Below are 21,499 nucleotides of genomic sequence, written 5' to 3'. Positions count from 1 at the left end.
GGTGGGGGTGGGGGGAGCAAAATGGCACTCTATCCCCCTATGATCATGTTTTTTTGGGGGGGGGGGAAGAAAACGCTTTACTCCATGGCCCGACTTTAGTGTAGTCTGACCATGCTTACTCCCCCATAGAGTCGGCGTCGGCGACTGCAGGATGACCTCGATAGTGTTGTGAGATGGACGGTGGGCAATGGTATGATGATAAATGGGGTTAAAAGTCAGGTTGTGAGTTTCACAAATAGGAAAAGTCTTCTCAGTTTTAATTACTGTGTTGATGGGGTGAAAGTTCCTTTTGGGGATCATTGTAAGTACCTAGGTGTTAATATAAGAAAAGACCTTCATTGGGGTAATCACATAAATATGATTGTTAATAAAGGGTACAGATCTCTGCACATGGTTATGAGAGTATTTAGGGATTGTAGTAAGGATGTAAAGGAGAGGGCATATAAGTCTCTGGTAAGACCCCAACTAGAGTATGGTTCCAGTGTATGGGACCCTCACCAGGATTACTTGATTCAAGAACTGGAAAAAATCCAAAGAAAAGCAGCTCGATTTGTTCTGGGTGATTTCCGACAAAAAAGTAGCGTTACAAAAATGTTGCAAAGTTTGGGCTGAGAAGACTTAGGAGAAAGGAGACGAGCTGCTCGATTAAGTGGTATGTTCCGAGCTGTCAGTGGAGAGATGGCGTGCGAGGACATCAGTAGGCGAATAAGTTTGAGTGGTGTCTTTAAAAGTAGGAATGATCACAATATGAAGATAAAGTTGGAATTCAAGAGGACAAATTGGGGCAAATATTCGTTTATAGGAAGGGGAGTTAGGGATTGGAATAACTTACCAAGGGAAATGTTCAATAATTTTCCAATTTCTTTGCGATCATTTAAGAAAAGGCTAGGAAAACAACAGACAAGGTCTGCCACCTGGGCGACTGCCCTAAATGCAGATCAGTAGTGATTGATTTTTTACATATACATTAATACTATATTCAATGCTTCACTACATTGTGATCTTGTTATTGCGTTATTTTAGTCATTTGTGCGATATACTTTCTTTTAAGGTGTACCAGGGAGAAATCTTCTTTTACTTGTAATTTACCGCTCGGCAACTGTGTTCATCCGACCGAATGCAAGACATTTAGTGATCGGTTGTTGGCTCTCCTGTATAAAATTACGCGTATCCCACGACAGTGGGAATGTACTTATATTCTTTGTGTTGGTTAGCCTTTGGAGCGAAGTTGAAACTTGGGAGATAAGGGTTGCAATGTTTGGTTTTTCAGGATGTACCATGGGCAATTTAAAGTAAACAGTGCTTAAAGTAGCAAATCTAAGGAGAATTCTTAGTTGGGAAACTACTGAAGAAGGTTTATACAACTGACATCGAATGTGAATGATACAATAAATATATATTGGCAGTTTCACGATGGTTTTTGAATCTGTGTTAGCTGAAGTTTTGAACGTATATATTGGCGATTACGTAGAGAATTTGGATAGATCACAATTGAAAATTGGTATCTGGGGAGGTAAGGATGGCAGACGTCTGTTTTCCGAATGATGTCTAGGATTTTAAGATTGTGACTAGTTGATTTTTGAAATTTGCTTTCCTAGGTTGATGTCAACACGTTATAAAATTGATGAAAATTTAATTTTATAGTTACTGTAATCATAAAACAATGGTAATAATATCTACTATTCATCTACTATTCTTTCAGGTGATATTGTTCTTCAGAATTTGGTTTTGAAACAAAGCGTACTTGATGAATTGCACTTGCCCTTAAAAACAGTTTTTGGACACTTAGGTAAGTGTGAGATAGGTAATTAAAATATTTAAGCTTTTTTGACCTTTTATGATTAGGAATCGCTGATCAGTCAATCGCCATTCATCTGTATTTGAGGCTGACATCCATGTGGCAGTTTCCCTATCGTTTGGCTAAAATCTTGGTATCAGTCAATCACTACTGATCTGCATTTAGGGCAGTCGCCTAGGTGGCGATTTCCTATCTGTTGTTTTCCTAGCCTTTTCTTAAATGATTCCTATAAACGAATATTTGCCCCAATGTGTCCTCTTGAATTACAACTTTATCTTCATATTGTGATCCTTCGTACTTTTAAAGACACCATTCAAACTTATTCGTCTACTAATGTCGTTCCACACCATCTCTCAACTGACAGCTCGGAATATACCACTTAAAAGGAGAAACAATAAAACTTTTGTATCCACCTATTCAATACATTAAAAGCAATTATAAAATTAGGATCTCATCCTTATTATATTGTTTAAATATTAAAACATAGGACATGATTCGTTCATATTTTGAACATCTTCAGCCATAAATATTCTTCAAGGTTAAATGATAACATTGTTTTAGAACTTGCTCTTATGGTTTGCCTTTGACAAACGTATCCTTAATGAGCTTTGAGAAACCTCTTAAATATTAAAACATTTGTATATTACATCGTCTAATTGGAAATATGGACGAATAGTATAATATTGAAGCTGTTTTGATTGTATTAAGATTCCAATTCCATACAGTATAATATGTGAAAAGTTGCGCTAGTTGTAACAAAATGTTTGAATGTGTGTACACCGAATAATTTGAAAACATTAAGCAATTTCAACAGATTGTAAATGTATTGATATTGTATTTTAAATATTAGAATAAGGTTTTAAAGGTTGAAACTAAATTATAAGTGTAAGTTCTAAAGCAATGTTATCATGTAACCTTGTAAGAATATTTATGGCTGAAGAACTTCAAAATATGAATGAAACATGTCCTATGTTTTAATATTTAAGCAATAAAATAAGGATGAGATCCTAATGTTATAATTGCTTTTAATGTATTGAATAGGTGGATACAAAAGTTTTATTGTTTCTCCTTTAAGTAGACTTTCAGTTCGGAAAAATGGGGTAGTCTTGCAACATACCACTTAGTCGAGCAGCTCGTCTCCTTTCTTCAAAGTCATCCCAGCCCAAATTATGCAACAATTTTTGTAACACTACTCTTTTGTCAGAAATCACCCAGAACAAATCAAGCTGTTTTCTTTGCATTTTTTTCCAGTTCTCGAATAATGTAATCCTGATGAGGGTCCTATATACTGGAACCACACTCTAGCTGGGGTCTTACCAGAGACACCGATCACTACTGATCTGCATTTAGGGCAGTTGCGCAGGTGGCAGATTCCCTATCAGTTGTTTTCCTAGCCTTTTCTTAAATGCTCGCAAAGAAATTAGAAAATTAATGAACATTTCCCTTGGTAAGTTATTCCAATCCCTAACTCCCCTTCCTATGAACAAATATTTGCCCCAATTTGTCGTCTTGAATTCCAACTTTATCTTCATATTGTGATCTTTCCTACTTTTAAAGACACCACTCAAACTTATTCGCCTACTGATGTCCTCCCACGCCATCCCTCCACTGACAGCTCGAGCAGCTCGTCTCCTTTCTCTCAAGTCTTCCCAGCCCAAACTTTGCAACATTTTTATAACGCTACTTTTTTGTCGGAAATCACTCAGAACAAATTTAGCTGCTTTTCTTTGGATATTTTCCAGTTCTTGAATCAAGTAATCCTGGTGAGGGTCCCATACACTGGAACTATACTCTTGCCCTCTCCTTTACATCCTTACTACAACCCCTAAATACCCTCATAACCATGTGCAAAGATCTGTACCCTTTATTAACAATCATATTTATGTGATTACCCCAATGAAGGTCTTTCCTTATATTAACACCTAGGTACTTACAATGATCCCCAAAAGGAACTTTCACCCCATCAACGCAGTAATTAAAACTGAGAGGACGTTTCCTATTTGTGAAACTCACAACCTGACTTTTAACCCCGTTTATCATCATACCATTGCCCATTGTCCATCTCACAACACTATCGAGGTCACCCTGCAGCCGCTCACAATCTTGTAACTTATTTACTACTCTGTACAGAATAACAGCATCTGCAAACAGCCTTATCTCTGATTTCACTTCTTTACACATATCGTTGATATATATATATAAGAGAACATAAAGGTCCAATAATACTACCTTGAGGAATTCCCCTCTTAATTATTACAGGGTCAGATAAAGCTTCGTCTATTCTAATTTTCTGAGTTCTATTTTCCAGAAATATAGCCACCCATTCAGTCACAATTTTTTCTAGTCCAATAGTACTCATTTTTCCAGGTGTCTTCCATCATCTACTGTATCAAATGCCTTAGGTAGGTCAATCGCAATACAGTCCATTTGGCCTCCTGAATCCAGGATATGTACTATATCTTGCTGAAATTCCACAAGCTGAGCTTCAGTAGAATAACCTTTCCTTAACCCAAACTGCCTTCAGTCAAACCAGTTATTAATTTTGCAAACATATCTAATATAATCAGAAAGAATGTTTTCCCAAAGCTTACATGCAATGCATGTCAAACTGACTGGCCTGTAATTTTGAGCTTTATGTCTATCATCCTTTCCTTTATACACAGGGGCTACTATAGCAACTCTCCATTCATTTGGTATAGCTCCTTCAACCAAACAACAATCAAATATTTCAGATATGGTACTATATCCCAACCCATTGCCTTTAGTATATCCCCAGAAATCTTATCAATTCCAGCTGCTTTTCTAGTTTTCAACTTTTGTATCTTACTATAAATGTCATTGTCATCATAGGTAAATTTTAATACTTCTTTTAGTATTACTCATCTCCCCTGTCTGGACATTATCCTTGTAACCAACAATCTTTACATACTGCTGAGTGAATACTTCTGCCTTTTGAAGATCCTCGCATACAAACTCCCCTTGTTCATTAATGATTCCTGGATTGTCCTTCTTTGAACCTGTTTCTGCCTTAAAATACCTATACATACCCTTCCATTTTTCACTAAAATTTGTATGACCACCAATTATGCTTACCATTATGTTATCCTTAGCTGACTTCTTTGCTAGATTCAATTTCCTTGTAAGTTCCTTCAGTTTCTCCTTACTTCCACAACCATTTCTAACTCTATTTCGTTCCAACCTGCACTTCCTTCTTAATCTCTTTACTTCTCTGTTATAATATACTTGATCTTTACCATTCCTTACTACCTTTAAAGGTGCAAACCTATTTTCACATTCCTCAACAATTGCTTTAAACCCATCCAAGAGTCTGTTTACATTTTTATTTACCGTTTACCAGCGTTCATAATTACTTTTTAGAATCTCCCTCATGCCTGTTTTGTCAGCCATATGGTACTGCCTATAGTCCTAATTTTAATACTTGTCTTTCTTTCACATTTATTTTTAACTACGACAAAAACAGTTTCGTGATCAATTACTTCACTTTCTCTATAGAGCTCATCTGGTTTTATCACCACCACATCCAAAATATTCTTCCTTCTAGTTGGTTCCATCACCTTCTGAATCAGCTGCCCTTCCCATATTAACTTATTTGCCATTTGTTGTTCATGCTTCCTTTCGTTCACACTACCTTCCCAATTGACATTTGGTAAATTGAGATCACCTGTTACTATCACATTCCTTTTCGTACCATTTCCAACATAGCTGATTATCTTATCAAATAATTCTGAATCAGCATAAGCGCTACCCTTTCCCGGTCTGTACACTCCAAAGACATCAAGTTGCCTATTATCTTTAGAGATGAGCCTTACACCCAGAATTTCATGTTTTTCATCCTTTTTTCGTAGCTTACAAATTCTTCTTTCACCAGAATGAATACTCCCCCTCCTACCATTTCTATCCTATCTCTATGATACCCACTTTAGTTCCGTGAGAATATTTCTGCATCCATTATATCATTTCTCAGGCATGATTCAACTCCTATTACAATATCTGGTAAGTATATATATCTATTAAATTACTTAATTCGATTCCTTTGTTTACAATGCTTCTACAGTTGAGCACTAACATTTTAATGTCATCCCTACTTGATTTCGAGTTCCCTGTTTGCTTAACACTGCTCGCTAGGCCACCCCGTTTCCCTGAATGTACCTGCCTATAACCCTTCTAAACAAGTTTCCTAACATGTACCATTGCGGTTTAAGTGAAGGCCATTTGAGCGCAGATTCCTGTCTCCTTCCTACCCATTAGAATCTAGAAATTTCACTCCCAGTTTCCCACATACCCACTCCATAGTCTCATTTAATTCCTCAATCACCCTCCAGTCATTATCCCTCCTACACAGAATTCCACTGATAACAATCTCCACTTCCTTAAACTTCATCCGTGCTGCATTTACCACATCCCACAAATCTCCAACTATGTTGGTACTTATACCTTCCTGCCTTACGTTGTTAGTACCAACATGAAACACTACCACCTTCTCCTTTCCTTCTTCCTTCTCTTCTACTTTCCTCAACATCTGCCTCAACCTAATTCCTGGATAACACTCTACCCTGGTTCCCTTTCCTCCACACACTTTCCCCACACGTCTAACGATGGAATTCCCCATGACCAGAGCCTCAACCCTACCCACCTCATTTGATCCCCTCCCCTCCTGGTCAATCCTATCTTTCCTGACAGCTGCAGAAGCTACTTCCTCCTCACTTTTCTCCCTCCCATGACCCTGTTCCACTTGTCTTTTCCTTTCCAGACTTATATGCCCTCTCCTTTACATCCTTTCTACAACCCCTAAATACCGTGATAACCATATGCAGAGATCTGTACCCTTTATTTATAGTCCCACTTATGTGATTACCCCAGTGAAGATCTTTTCTTATATTAACATCTAGGTAGGCTACTTACAATAATCCCCAAATGGAACTTTCACCCCATCAATGCAGTAATTTAAACTGAGAGGACTTTTCCTATTTGTGAAACTCACAGCCTGACTTAACCCCCTTTATCATACTACCGGGCGAGTTCGCCGTGCGCTTAGGGGTGCGCAGCTGTAGCTTGCATCCGGGAGATAGTGGGTTTGAGCCCCACTGTTGGCAACCGTGAAGATGGTTTACCATGTTTTCCCATTTTCATACCAGGCAAATGCTGGGGCTGTACCTTTAAGGCCACGGCCGCTTCCGTCCCCCTCCTAAGTCTTTCCTAGCCGATCTTCGCCAAAAGACCTGTCTGTGTCGGTGCGATGTGAAACAAATTGTATTATCATACCATACAACATTATCGAGGTCATTTTGCAGTTGCTATCAAACTTTGAACTTATTTATTACTCTATACAGAATATCATCTGCAAAAAGACATACCTCTGATTCCACTTCTTTACTCATATCATTTATATATATATGTTTGAGTCATCAGTCCATAGAATGGTTTGATGCAGCCCTCCATGCCACCCTATCATGTGCTAACCTTTTCATTTCTACGTAACTACTGCATCCTACATCTGCTCTAATCTGCTTGTCATATTCATACCTTGGTCTACCCCTATCGTTCTTACCACCTAGACTTCCTTCAAAAACCAACTGAACAAGTCCTGGGTGTCTTAAGATGTGTCCTATCATTCTATTTCTTCTTCTCGTCAGATTTAGCCGAATCGATCTCCTCTCGCCAATTCGATTCAGTATCTCTACATTTGTGATTCGATCTATCCATCTCACCTTCAGCATTGTTCTGTAACTCCACATTTGAAAGGCTTCTATTCTCTTTCTTTCTGAGCTAGTTATCGTCCATGTTTCACTTCCATACAATGCCACGCTCCACACGCAAGTCTTCAAAAACATCTTTCTAATTCCTATATCGATGTTTGAAGTGAGCAAATTTATTTTCTTAAGAAAGCTCTTCCTTCCTTGTGCTAATCTGCATTTTATGTCCTCCTTACTTCTGTCATCGTTAGTTATTTTACTACTCAAGTAACAATATTCATCTACTTCCTTTAAGACTTCATTTCCTAATTGAATATTTCCTGCATCTCCTGCCTTCGTTTGACTGCACTCCATTACTTTTGTTTTGTACTTATTTATTTTCATCTTGCACTCCTTACCCAAGACTTTGTCCATACCATTCAGTAGCATCTTGAGATCTTCTGCAATCTGAGATAAAATAACAATATCATCAGCATATCTCAAGGTTTTGATTTTCTCTCCTTGGATTGTGATTCCCTTTCTAAATTCCTCTTTAATTTCCTTTACTGCCTGTTCGATGTAAACATTGAAAAGGAGGGGGGGGGGGGGGGGGACAAACTGCTGCCTTGCCTCACTCATTTCTGGATTGCTGCTTCTTTTTCAAAGCCCTCGATTCTTATCACTCCAGACTGACTTTTATACAGATTGTAGATAATTCTTCATTCTTGGTATCTGATCCCAATCACCTTCAGAATCTTAAATAGTTTGGTCCAATCAACATAATCGAATGTCTTTTCTTGATCTTCAAATGCCATGTATGTGGCTTGTCCTTGATTCGATCCTCTTAAGATAAGACGTAAAGTCAGGATTGCTTCACATGTTCCTACATTTCTTCTGAAGCCAAATGAACTTCTCCCAACTCAGCTTCAACTTGTTTTTCCATTCTTCTGTAAACAATACGTGTTAAAATTTTGTAGGTATGAGATACTAAGCTAATGGTGCGATAATTTTCACACCTGTCAGCACCGGCTTTCTTGGAAATATTTATAACAACATTCTGCTGAAAATCGGAGGGGACTTCTCCTGTCTCATACATCTTACACACTAAATGGAATAACCTGGCGATGCTGGTTTCTCCTAAGGCAGTCAGTAATTCAGAGGGAATGTCATCAGTTCCAGGTGCCTTGTTCCTATTTAGGTTGCTCACAGCTCTGTCAAACTCTGACCTCAAAATTGGGTCTCCCATTTCATCAGCATCAACAGCCTCTTCTTGTTCCAGAACCAAATTATCTACATTTTCACCTTGATACAATTGTTGAATATGTTCCTGCCATCTTTCTGCTTTGTCTTCTTTCCCTAGAAGTGGCTTTCCATCTGAGGTCTTAATATCCATTCACCTAGATTTCTTTTCTCCAACGGTTTCCTTGATTTTCCTGTATGCATCATCTACCTTTCCTAGGACCATACATTCTTTGACATCCTTGCACTTCTCCTTTAGCCATTCTTCCTTAGCTACCTTGCACTTTCTATCCACTTGATTCTTTAATCGCCTGTATTCTTTTCGGCCCTCTTCATTTCTAGCATTCTGGTATTTTTGTCGTTCATCAATCAGGTCTAGTATCTCCTGAGTTATCCCCTGATTCTTAGTTGATCTTTTCTTCTTTCCTAACATTTCTTCAGCAGCCCTGCTAACTTCATTTTTCATGACAATCCACTCTTCCTCTATTGTGTTTCCTTCAGCCTTTTCATTTAATCCTTTTGCAACATGTTCCTTGAAACAATCCTTCACATTCTTTTCTTTCAACTTGTCTAGATCCCATCTTTTTGCATTCTTTCTTTTCTTCAATTTCTTCAGCTTCAGATGGCATTTCATGACCAACAAGTTGTGGTCAGAGTCCACGTCTGCTCCTGGGAACGTTTTGCAATCCAACACCTGGTTTCTGAATCTCTGCCTAATCATAATGAAGTCTATTTGATACCTTCCAATGTCTTCAGGTCTCGTCCACGTATAAAGCCGTCGTTTGTGGTGTTTGAACCAAGTATTGGCAAGGACTAAATTATGATCAGTGCAGAATTCAACCAGCCGTTCTTTTGTCCCAATCTGAATTCTCCTACTGTATTACCTTCTCTTCCTTGGCCTACCACTGCATTCCTGTCTTCCATCAGAATTAGATTCTCGTCACCTTTTACGTATTGTGTAAAATCTTCTACCTCTTCATATGTTCTTTTGATTTCCTCATCATCCACTGAGCTAGTAGGCATATAGACCTGCACTATCGTGGTGGGCATTGGTTTGGTGTGTATCTTGACGACAATAATTCTTTCACTATGCTGGTTGTAGTAGCTTACCCGCTGCCCTTTTTTCTTATTCATTATTAAACCAACTCCTGCATTTCCTCTGTTTGATTTTGTGTTAATAATTCGGTAGTTGCTGACCAAAAATAGTGTTCTTCCTGCCAACATACTTCACTTATACCAACTACATCTAACTTTAGTCTATCCATCTCCCTTTTCAGATTCTCTAATCTACCACAACGATTCAAACTTCTAACATTCCACGCTCCGACTTGCAGAATGTCGGTATCCATCTTCCTGATGATCGCCCCCTCTCGTGTAGTCCCCACCCGGAGATCTGAATGGGGGACAAGTTTACCTCCAGAATATTTTACCCGGCAGGAAGCCATCATCAGTACATCATTCATACAGAGAGAGTTGCATGTCCTTGGGAGTTAGTTTCGGCTGTAGTTTCCCATTGCTTTCAGCTGTGTAGCAGTATCAACACAGCTAACCCATGTTGAGTATTGTTACAAGGCCATATCAGTCAATCATCCAGACTGCTGCCCTTGCGACTTCCGAAAGGCTGCTACCCCTCTTTTGATGCACCATTATTTTGTCTGGTCTCTCAACAAATACCCATCTGATATGGTTGCACCTGCGGCTCGGCTATCTGCTTCATTTGGACACACAAGCCTCCCCACCGCGGCAAGGTCACATGGTTTCCAGGGGAGGATATATATAAGAAAACATAAAGGTCTAATAATACTGCCTTGAGGAATTCCCCTCTTAATTATTACATGGTCAGATAAAGCTTCGCCTACTCTAATTTTCTGAGATCTATTTTCGAGAAATATAGCAACCCATTCAGTCACTCTTTTGTCTAGTCCAATTGCACGTAATTTTGCAGTAGTCTCCCATGATCCATCCTATCAAATGCCTTAGACAGGTCAATCGCGATACAGTCCACTTGGCCTCCTGAATCCAAGATATCTGCAATATCCTGCTAGAATCCTTTATAATTTTATATTCAGTGGAATAACATTCTCTACACCCGAATTGCCTTCTATCGATCCAGTTATTAATTTTGCAAACATGTCTAATATAATCAGAAAGAATGCTTTCCCAAAGCTTACATGCCATGCATGTCAAACTGACTGGCCTGTAATCTTCAGCTTTATGTCTATCTTTCCTTTATACACAGGGGCTACTATATTAACTCTCCATTCATTTGGTATAGTTCCTTTATCCAAACAATAAGCAATTAAGTACTTCAGATATGGTACTATATCCCAACTCATTGTCTTTAGTATATCCTCAGAAATCTTATCAATTCCAGCTGTTTTTCTAGTTTTCATCTTTTGTATCTTATTGTAAATGTCGTTTTTGTAGGTAAATTTTAATACTTCTGTAGTATTAGTCACTTCCTCTATCTGGACATTATCCTCGTACATGTGATAAATTTCTTGTTTGATCCGTATTGAATGTTTATATATTAAATTAAAACAAATCATGTTTATTATATGGTCAATGTTTTCAACACATTGCATTCATAAGAATGCTTAAGATTTATACATTACAATGAATTGGGACATGTTTTGCCCTTATTGTAGGCATCCTCAGCCAAATCTTTTTCCCCAAAATCACATATCGTTGGGATCCGATGCTCTTGTAATAATTTATCTCAACACTTGATTGTAAGAATACTGTATGTTTACAAATTCATTTTAGTCAAAACTATACTAACAGTCAAAGTAAATTATTAAAATTAAGTGATGCTCCTGAAACAGTCTTAAAATTGTTCATTGAATGTCTTTTGACACGTATTAAAATTATTTTTCTTATAGTTAGGTACTGTTCTGTCTTTTTGAGACAATGTTCTTAAATAAGAAAAACTAAACTAAACACTTGGGTACACAAAAAAGCATGTAAGGGCACTTTTGTATAATAATGGAAAAATGCAGAATTTAGATAGAAATTAATCAGGTGTTATCTAAAATACTAATCTAAAACACCCTAACAGGATGAAAACTGCCATTAATTAATGAATACCAAAAGGAGTATGCAAGAATTACACAATTCTAAACTGCAGTTAAGCCTATCTTAATTACAACAATGGAATTCTAGTACGAGAGTTTCTACAGGTACTTGTACTACACAAATATTTCACAACAATAGAATAAGCACGCTAATCTATAATAGTAAAAGGAAGTGTTTTTCTGTTTGTCTGTGCACAATGCCCAGCAAAATCTACAGCACGCAGAGATCTGAAATTTTGAACACAGGTAGATGGATGGGGGCCTGAATGCACCTCAAAGCTGGAATTTTCATTTTCGCTTTCGTTGGCGAGTTATAAACGAAAAACCATTGGAAAACGTGTATTGGAATATGACAATCCAACGTGCTGTCACCAAGATTATATGCAAAGAGTCACTGTCGCTAGGCAATGTACATAAGGTAGGTAGAGAACACAATTCAAAGAGTCATTTGACGTCCATGGCGTAGGAAGCCGTTTTTGGTCTTATATGGTGTGAGGGCATATGACGCTGTTGATGGTGCTTCGTCCGTCGGATGGGGACGTAAAGTCTTGAGCTATTTGAGAGGAGTGGGCTATGTGCCGGCGCTGGGTTTCATTCTCTTCATTCTTACTATCATATATCATGTCATTCATTTCATCTCATTAACTCATCTGATTAGGTTGACGTCATGAAAGATAACCGGTCGTAAAAACTCGCTCGGAAGATTCATCTCACTTCATACCCAAACCGCGTAGAGAAAGGGGACAAAGGCTGGACATGTATACATTTAAAGGACACAAGATAGACAATAAGAATAAACAAGGAATAATACATATATCAGTCGAGATGCCATTTTAAGTCCATGGAATAGGAAACCATTTTCCTTCGGTCCATGATTTCTGTCTGTGTGCATGTGTGCGATGCCCAGCCAAATCTACGCCAAACAAAGATCTGAAATGTTTGTCATAGGTGGGCATAGGTTTTCACCTAAGACGCATGGCTGTGTATAAGAGCAATTCTTGCACCAAGACATGGAGCTGTCAAAGTCATCAATAAGCAACACTCACAAGAATTATCCGGTTACCATGATGTCTTTCAACTAACTCAATCTCATGTTTTATTATTTAATTTAAAGAAAACATAGGCTATAGTAAAGAAGATTAGATTATAATAAAGATGCACAGATCTGAAATTTTTAACATTTGTGGTCACAGCATTTCACCAATTTTGCATGGCTATGTCAAAGAGCAATCTTGCTCCAAGAAGTGAAGCTGTCAGCATCATCAACAAGCAACTTTTACAAGAATTACCCGAGGTTCTACAAAGTTACAAGTCTATCGACTACACGGCAGAGCTTTTGAAAGATTTGGAGTCACCTGGCGTACCCTTGAACATCTTACAGCGGATGATTGTGGCACCGATTATCCTTTTTTAGAATAAAGAATCCTGCCCTCTGCAATGAACATGACTCTGAAACTGATGACTAATATTATTGAAGCCATTCTCATTATTGGATATGCTGCGAGCAAAGTAATATTCATTCCTCGGATTCGAATAATTTCCTCGGATATACAGTTTAAGTTTAGATGTCCGCAGTTCCCCATTTGTTTCAGTTTCGCTATGAACATCAACAAGGCACAAGAACAATCTCTTAAAGTTGTAGGACTCCATCTTCGAAAAGGCTGCTTCTCCCATCAACTGTACGTGGTTTATTCAAGAGTTGGCAAGGCAAACGCACTATGTATCTTAGCTCCATTTGGAAGGACACTAATATAGTTCAACCGGAAGCTCTATAAGGAAAGAAAGTAGTTTTTTATTATATAGAACACTTGAATAATATGATACCAATATTATATTATAATAATATTTGTGATATACGTCATCTTTAATACGGAGCCGAAATGAGAATAGTTACTTGTAACTAAGTGGTATGTTCCGAGCTGTCAGTGGAGAGATGGTGTGAAATGACATCAGTAGACAAATAAGTTTGTGTGGTGTCTTTAAAAGTAGGAAAGATCACAGTATGAAGATAAAGTTGGAATTCAAGAGGACAAATTGGGGCAAATATTCGTTTATAGGAAGGGGAGTTAGGGATTGGAAAAACTTACCAAGGGAGACGTTCAATAAATTTCCAATTTCTTTGCAATCATTTAAGAAAAGGCTAGGAAAACAACAGATAGGAAATCTGCCACTTGGGTGACTGCCCTAAATGCAGAACTGTAGTGATTGATAGTGATTGATTGAATTTGTAAACTACATTCAGACGCATCCTAATTACAATAGGTTATTACTAAGCACAACAAAAATGAAAATTCCAATTAAAGTTTGAAATTTGCAAGAAGTCCCAAGAAATTTGGTATTGAAAACATTGACAGAGCACAGATTGGGAATGAAACAATGCAGATTATAATAGCATTGTATCAAAATTGAGAAAGCTGTGTTAGAAGAAAAGTGGGTCAAACTGAATGGTTTAGAGTTGAGACAGGCTTAAGACAGTTAAGTGTATTGTCTTCCTTACTCTTCATTGTCATTATGAATAGAATTCTACATAATTTCAAGGAGAAGATGATGGGCGAGCAAGTGAAGTCTATGCTCTTTGCTGATGACATTGTAGTTTGGGGAGATAATGAAGAGGAAGTACAGAGGAAGTAATGAGGAGATAAGAAATTTTGGAATGAAGATTAGTACTGCAAAAAGCAAGACTTTGATAATGATGGGAGGTAACAGACAATCCAGGGGAGTGGTAAAATAGGAAATGAACCTCTTGAAGTAGTGAAAAATTTTAAATATTTGGGTAGCATGTCACAAGATGGAAATTAGGATGGGGAAATTGATTTAAGAATACAGCAGTCCGCAAGTTTCTGCCAGTGTGTAAGAGACATTGTATGGAACAAAGATGTGCCAATGAAGTGCAAGAAGGTTTTATACTCTTGTCCTATTATAAACCTATACTGACCTATGCTTCAGTAGTCTGTATGTTGACTAAGTGGAACCAAAGTAAGATACAAGCAGCTGAAATCAGGTTCTTGAGGAACATACCGGGAAAGACATGACGAGATAGAATACACAATGAGGAAATAAGGAAAAGCGTGGGAGTGTTTAAACTTCACAAAGCTGAAATGGTTTGGACACATGTTGAGAATGCCAGGAGAGAGAATACCAAAGAGAACATTCATGGATACAGAGACTGCAAAGAGGCCTAAGGGACGGCCTAGAATGAGATGGAGGAGCTCTGTTGTGGACTGTATTGCAAATAAAGGAGTCGATAGCAATAAAGTACTAAAAGAGGCATGGTAGAAAGATCGAGTAAGGTGGAGGGCTTTGGTACACTACCCTTCCTAGAGGGAATCTGGACAAGGGAATGGATGGAGTAGTAGTAGTAGTAGTAGTAGTTCTAACAGAAATGAAAATTGCTGTTTGGTTAAATGCTGAAGTATCGAAAGGATTACCATACACAAAGATACACATAATATAACAGTTAAAATACTAATACACCTTATCTACACTAAAATTCTCAACTGAAATGCGATGATGTGATTATTACAGCTGGTAGATTACTATTACTGTCCCTGCTCCACAGGATGGAGAATAAAAGTGTCCTTAAATGCTGAAAAATAAGAGGTTGTCTACAATAATTTTTCAGAAAACTTCTGTCAAATCTACGCCGGGGACTCAAATGGTAATTATTGGGATATAGGAATTTGGTTATTATTAGCTAACTGCACTCAAAATACTAAAAGATCGAGGGTGCGAAGTATAAATTTATGGACACTTGATCTACCTGCTCAGAACTACAAATAATCAGAATGCAGGAATCAGCTGATTTTTATTTATATTTTCGTGGCTACACTATACCCTTTGTTCATGATTGTAGCCAACATTGCAATATTTGAATATGAAGATTAGTATATATGCCTAAGAACTGACACCTGTACTCAATAAAATATACTGTCAATCAGAAGGATACTCTTATTTAATTCATACCACCACTCTAATCTCAGACTGTTCGAAATGCAAGTTTATGCTACACCACCTCCATCATATCCTCAAGTGAAGAGTACACTCTCAAGAAAATTTCTATGAAGTGGAGTATCTGCTCAGAAAAGTCAGAATATACTTCACTAAATACACATGTTTATTCATACCACCCAATTTTATAATTCAGTGACCATGGAACGACTCTTAAAATGTTTTAAATTTAATTTATTTCTTTATTGCATAATAATAACACAGCACAGCATTGAAAGGAGGGTAGCAGCCTTTCAGAAGTTGCAAGGACGGCAGTCTGTATGATTGACTGATATGGCTTTGTAATAATACTCAGCATGGCTTAGCTGAGTTGATACTGCTACACGGCTGAAAGCAACGGTTAGCTACAGCCGTAACTAGCTTCCAAGAACATGCAGCTCTCTCTGTATGAATGGTGTACTGATGATGGTTTCCTCCCAGTAAAATAGTCCCCCATTCAGATCTCCGGGTGGGGACTACACGAGAGGGGGCAATCATCAGGAAGATGGATACTGACATTCTGCAAGTCAAAGTGTGGCATGTTAGAAGTTCGAATCCTTGTGGTAGGTTAGAGAATGTGAAAAGGTAGATGGATAGACTAAAGTTAGATGCAGTTGGTATAAGTGAAGTACGTTGGCAAGAACAGGATTTTTTAATCTTAACCTAAAAGCAGCCTTTAAACATGATTATTGGGCACGAATTTCAGTGTTCCGACTATTCCTTCATGTTCCGTGCAGTTTTATGCTGGCCATAACTACACACAGCACGTCCGGTAGAGCAGCACTTTCCCGCCGACTCTGAGCATGTTATGTTGCCTCACAGAGTTCTCTCTACTGCGCATTTACAGTCCCGTGTGCCGGCTCACTGTACCGAAACACTCCACCTCAAGCTCCTAATGTTCCGGAACAACTGACTGTTCCGAACTACTATGAACGCGTTATAAGCAATGAATATGGAAGACATTTCATGGACTTGTAGACTATGGCCCATTATTTATTTATTTATTTATTTATTTATTTATTTATTTATTTACTGTATGAGTTTTACATGCAGAATACAATATTGACTGAAAGACGACAAAAAGTATTATATACAACATATACATAAATACACATGACAAGAAATAACAAGAAGTCTATATTCTTAAGTTCAGGCTATCCAGCCACAGTATCACAGAAGGTGTGGCCGGAACAAAGTCAGTTGGATCACCTTCATAGGCCCGCAGTCTGCACTGGAATGCGACGTGTTTAGAGATTGGGAAGGAGCACCACAGTCGCACTGGGGGGAACATAACTTTGTCCAGTCAGAACAAGGACTCGGCGCAGATTCTGGTATTTGTGCAGATCTTATTTGGAGCGGATAGTGTCGTCCTTGGGAGATAAAATCCTGGAACAGGGCTGTTTTTGCTGAGCAGAGGCCGAAGTTGGTGTTGGTAGTCCCCTCCCCTTTCCATTCATTGAATGGATTAAAGTGATTCTCAGTTAGTTCCTGGGCATAAACAATAGGTGGATGTCTGGACTTTAGTCTGTCCTTCCGAAGGTCTAGGATGTTGCTGTGAATAGGAAAGGCCAGATTAGCTATTCAGTTTCACTGATGCTGCTATGCCTTGTAACAAGAGCTATATCATCAGCATAGCAGAACTTCTTTGAGTTTCCGGTAGATCTGATATGTGTAAATTAAAGAGGAGAGGAGCCAGTACTGATCCTTGTGGAAGGCTACTGTTCAGTTTTCTTTGTTTACTTATTTGAGTCACCATGATCACTTTGAAGAGTGTCACTGAGCATGTTCGTGATGAGCTGGACAGTGGTTTTACAAGAAATTACACGATGTAATTTATATATTAACCCTTCTTTCCAAATTGTATCTTAAGCAGCTGAGAGGTCTAAAAATATGACAGAAGTCTTCAGATTCAATTGAAAACCAGTCTCTATATTTGAGGTAAGGACAATAATTTGGTCTCAGAAGCTGTGTTTTGGTCTGAAGCCCACTTGTTCAGTAGAAATGTTTTGATTGATGATAGGATGTATTTTGTTGTAAAGCAGACATTCTAGGAGTTGGTAACAGTAGCTCAGTAAAGCCATTGGTCTATAATTTTGTGATTGATCTTAGTTTTCCAGGTTTCAAAATAGCTATAATCTCGCTTCTTTTCTTAATTCTTTAGGTATGGTCTGTTTTCCAAGATATCACTGAAAAAGCAAGCATGCAAGCCAGTACCTAGCATTGTGGCCATGGTGAAGTAGGAACTCAGGGTGGATGCCATCATAGCCTTTCCACTTTTCAATTCTTTTATTGTTACGTCTATTTCTTAACGGCTGAAGGCTGCTGCGAAGGATGGTGTATATGGAGATGTTTTAACCTGTCATGAGTTCCTAGCTGTCCTGAAAGCTATTTTTTCAAGTGGACACTTAAGCCAAACTGAACTAAAACTGAGGTATCATGTTTCCATCTCAACAACAGGATGGCAAACAATGTACTTCAAGTACCCTTTGGAAGAATAATCCTAAGGAACAGTAAATTTCCTAAATATTTGGGAGTAATCCCCATGGAATATGTTTCTTGGCTATTGAGGTAATCAATCAACAAATCTATTGTATAAACTACATTTTGCTGGAATCCATCTAATACATTGATCTAATTCTTTTGTAAACTTAACACTGTCTGCCTTGCTGAAATTCCATTGGGGTCTTGGCAGTGTAGATGGGGAGGCACAGAAATTCCTATATCTAATAGAGTTGGCCTGTGTTGAATGCATGGAAAATTGCCCATTATTATTTTCCTTGTGGGCAGAGGTTGATAACTGCTGTTTTGGGTCACAGAGCATAGGTCTGGGTTGTATTCGTGCTTCCAGGCAGCTGATTTAAATGTTCCTTTATTCTTAGCTTCAAATAATAGGTGTCAGTGATGTTCTTCAGCCCAGCCAACAAGGACCATGCCACAGGGATCGTTTTGGACATAATTCCAGTTTTGATGGTGGCTGTTGATGTCCCCTGTGTAAATGACAGGATGGTCTGCAGTAACAGGAATCATTGTAGCTGGGCAGGAGATTGTAAGTGGTTTGTAGATGTTAATTACTGTTAAATCTTGAACTGTGACAATTACATGGTGAATGTTGTTGTCTACAGAAGCAGAAATGTGGTGAACATTATCCAGGTTGCTTCGAACATGTTGCTACATCATGCACGTTATCAAATATTGCACCTACCATGGAGTAATCATTAGTTTTGCCTCTTTCTTTTGGAGATTTTTGGTGGCTGTGTGAGTTTCCTGTATCAAGACTAGGTCTATCCTGTTTTTGTGGAAAATTCTTGATAGGTAGTCGCACTCTTTGGTCGACTAATGCCTTCAATATTTAGTTGTAGAATTTTGATGTTCCCAATCGTTCTTTTTATGTGTCTCTGAAAGGAGCCTTTCAAGTTAGTAGAACTATTCATGTCTTGCATTGCCAGGAGATCTGCATTAGATAGTCTGGCAGTCAGTATGTTGTTGCTTGCTTAGCACAATCCAGGGGACACGTACAGGGCAATTTATTGGTAATTCCTGTGGTCGTGAAGAACATTAGACCCCGATTAGACTTGACATTGGCTGTGAAAGCCTAAGCTGCTATAATCACGTAAAACTTCAAATTTACATCTTAAGTTGGTTCATTTATCGATCATAATTTGTATTACTACATTAATTGAGTATAGTTTGAGATATATATGTAAATGTTATTTTGCAGGCAAGCTTATTTTGAAGATACCTTGGAAGAACCTCTACAATGCTCCTGTGGTGGCATCTGTCGAACGACTATTTCTTTTGGTGTTGCCAAATGTAGAGGGACAAGACCTATTTTTAAGCAGAATGAAGCAGGCTGAATTACAGAGATTAGAAATAGCCAAGAAATTCAAAAAAGAAACTGGTGAGTTTGTTGTAAATGGTTTTGTATACATTTTTTTTTCTTTTTTTTTCCCCCCTGTGTGATGATCATCATTCTGAAATTTCATTTGGCTATAGAAAAGAATTGATATATTTTTTTTACATAAACTCATCTCTTTTTATGGTAGTTCCAAATTAAACAACATTTGTAGGTATAATTAATTTTTACTTTTATAATTTAACAGCCAGAACAAAATCTTCAGATACATTTGTGGAAAAACTTGCCACTCAGATCATTAGAAATGTACAAGTGAAGATTCGAGACATACACATTCGTTATGAAGATGAGCTTGCTTGTCCAGAACGTCCCTTTTCCATTGGTATCACTCTTCATAATCTCTCAGTACAAACCACAAATCAAAACTGGAAGGAAGGAATTGTGCAGGATGCAGGTACAATGATATATAAGGTAAGAAGCACTTATGGAGTCAAAATGAGAATAAATTTGAAATACTGGCATAAGAAGAGGTTTTCAGTAAATAATATATGCTATGAATTGACAATGTTATATCCATTTTCAAGATGTGTAGACATACCAAGAGGAGTTTTTTTTTTGCTGTTGAGAATATAATTATATTCATATGACTCTGGCTGAGCCACCATCAAGTAGCGCCGCCTACTTACTCGTAATCATCATCATCAATGTCCCACTCTAGTCACCCGGGTGTGGTTAACAAGCCTCCTCCACTCCTTTCTGTCCTTCCACTTTTCCTGCTCCATTACTTCTGCCACATCCAATCCAGCTTCTGTAATGTCCTTCCAAATCTGATCCATCCACCTTCTTGGTCTTCCAACTGGTTTCTTCCCCTTAACATCTCTTTTCAATTCCCTTGCTACCCGTTCCTTTCCCATTGTTTTTACATGTCCGAACCATCTCAGTCTTGCTTTCTATATTTTCTGTACTAACGGTTCTATATTTAGCTCTTCTCTGATTTTAATATTTTGAATTCTATCTCTTCTTGTCCTTTTAACCAATGTTTTAAAAAATTTCATGTCTGCTGCTTGGACCTTACTATCTTGTCTCTTATTAGTTACCAGCATTTCTAGTCCATATGTTACATCATCAATGTCCCACTCCAGTCGCCTGGGTGTGGTTAACAAGCCTCCTCCATGCCTTTCTGTCCTTCCACGTTTCCTGCTCCATTACTTCTGCCACATCCAATCCACCTTCTCTAATGTCCTTCCAAAATCTGATCCATCCACCTTCTTCTCAGTCTTCCAACTGGTCTCTTTCTTAACTTCTCTTTCCAATTCCCTTCTTGCTACCTGTTCCTTTCCCATTCTTTTTACATGTCCGAACTATCTCAGTTTTGCTTTCTGTATCTTCTGTACTAATGATTCTATATTTAGCTTTTCTCTGATTTTAATATTTTGAATTCTACCTCCTCTTGTCTTTTTAGCCAATGTTCTTATAAATTTCATTTCTACTGCTTGGATCTTACTATCTTTTCTTTTATTAGTTACCAGCGTTTCTAGTCTGTATGTTACAATTGGTATGAAATACTGTTTATATAATGTTAATTTCATTCTCTTTGGGTACTTTGTCATCCCATAAAAGCTCTCTGACTTGATGATAAAATGTTGTACCTTTACTTAGTCTGTTTTTAATTAGAGGGTTGATTTCATTACTTCCATTAATAATGGTACCCAGATATGTAAACTGTTCTACACTCTCTAACCGTTCTCTGCCTATGTTCACTTGGCTTCTCTTTTTCTCTTTTCCACAGTGCATGACTACAGTTTTCTTTTTACTGATTACCATTCCAAACTCCTTCAGATTTTCATTCCTAATG

At 37.9% G+C, this 21,499-nt stretch overlaps 1 protein-coding gene across 1 annotated transcript in view; it reads left to right on the top strand.

The window, feature by feature from the left end:
• Positions 1-1,229: 1,229 nt before the first annotated feature.
• The window catches only part of LOC136885511 (intermembrane lipid transfer protein Vps13), a 1,358,975-nt gene continuing 1,338,705 nt past the window's right edge, over positions 1,230-21,499 (top strand). The window contains exons 1-4 of the mRNA XM_067158109.2: positions 1,230-1,513; positions 1,703-1,789; positions 19,510-19,689; positions 19,892-20,115. Coding sequence (XP_067014210.2) covers positions 1,414-1,513; positions 1,703-1,789; positions 19,510-19,689; positions 19,892-20,115 — 591 coding nt within the window. The 5' untranslated portion in view covers positions 1,230-1,413. The remainder of the gene's footprint in view (positions 1,514-1,702; positions 1,790-19,509; positions 19,690-19,891; positions 20,116-21,499) is intronic.

Source organism: Anabrus simplex, chromosome 1 (genome assembly GCF_040414725.1).
Source record: "Anabrus simplex isolate iqAnaSimp1 chromosome 1, ASM4041472v1, whole genome shotgun sequence".
Lineage (NCBI taxonomy): Eukaryota > Metazoa > Arthropoda > Insecta > Orthoptera > Tettigoniidae > Anabrus > Anabrus simplex.
This window is presented reverse-complemented; position numbering and strand designations above follow the sequence as displayed.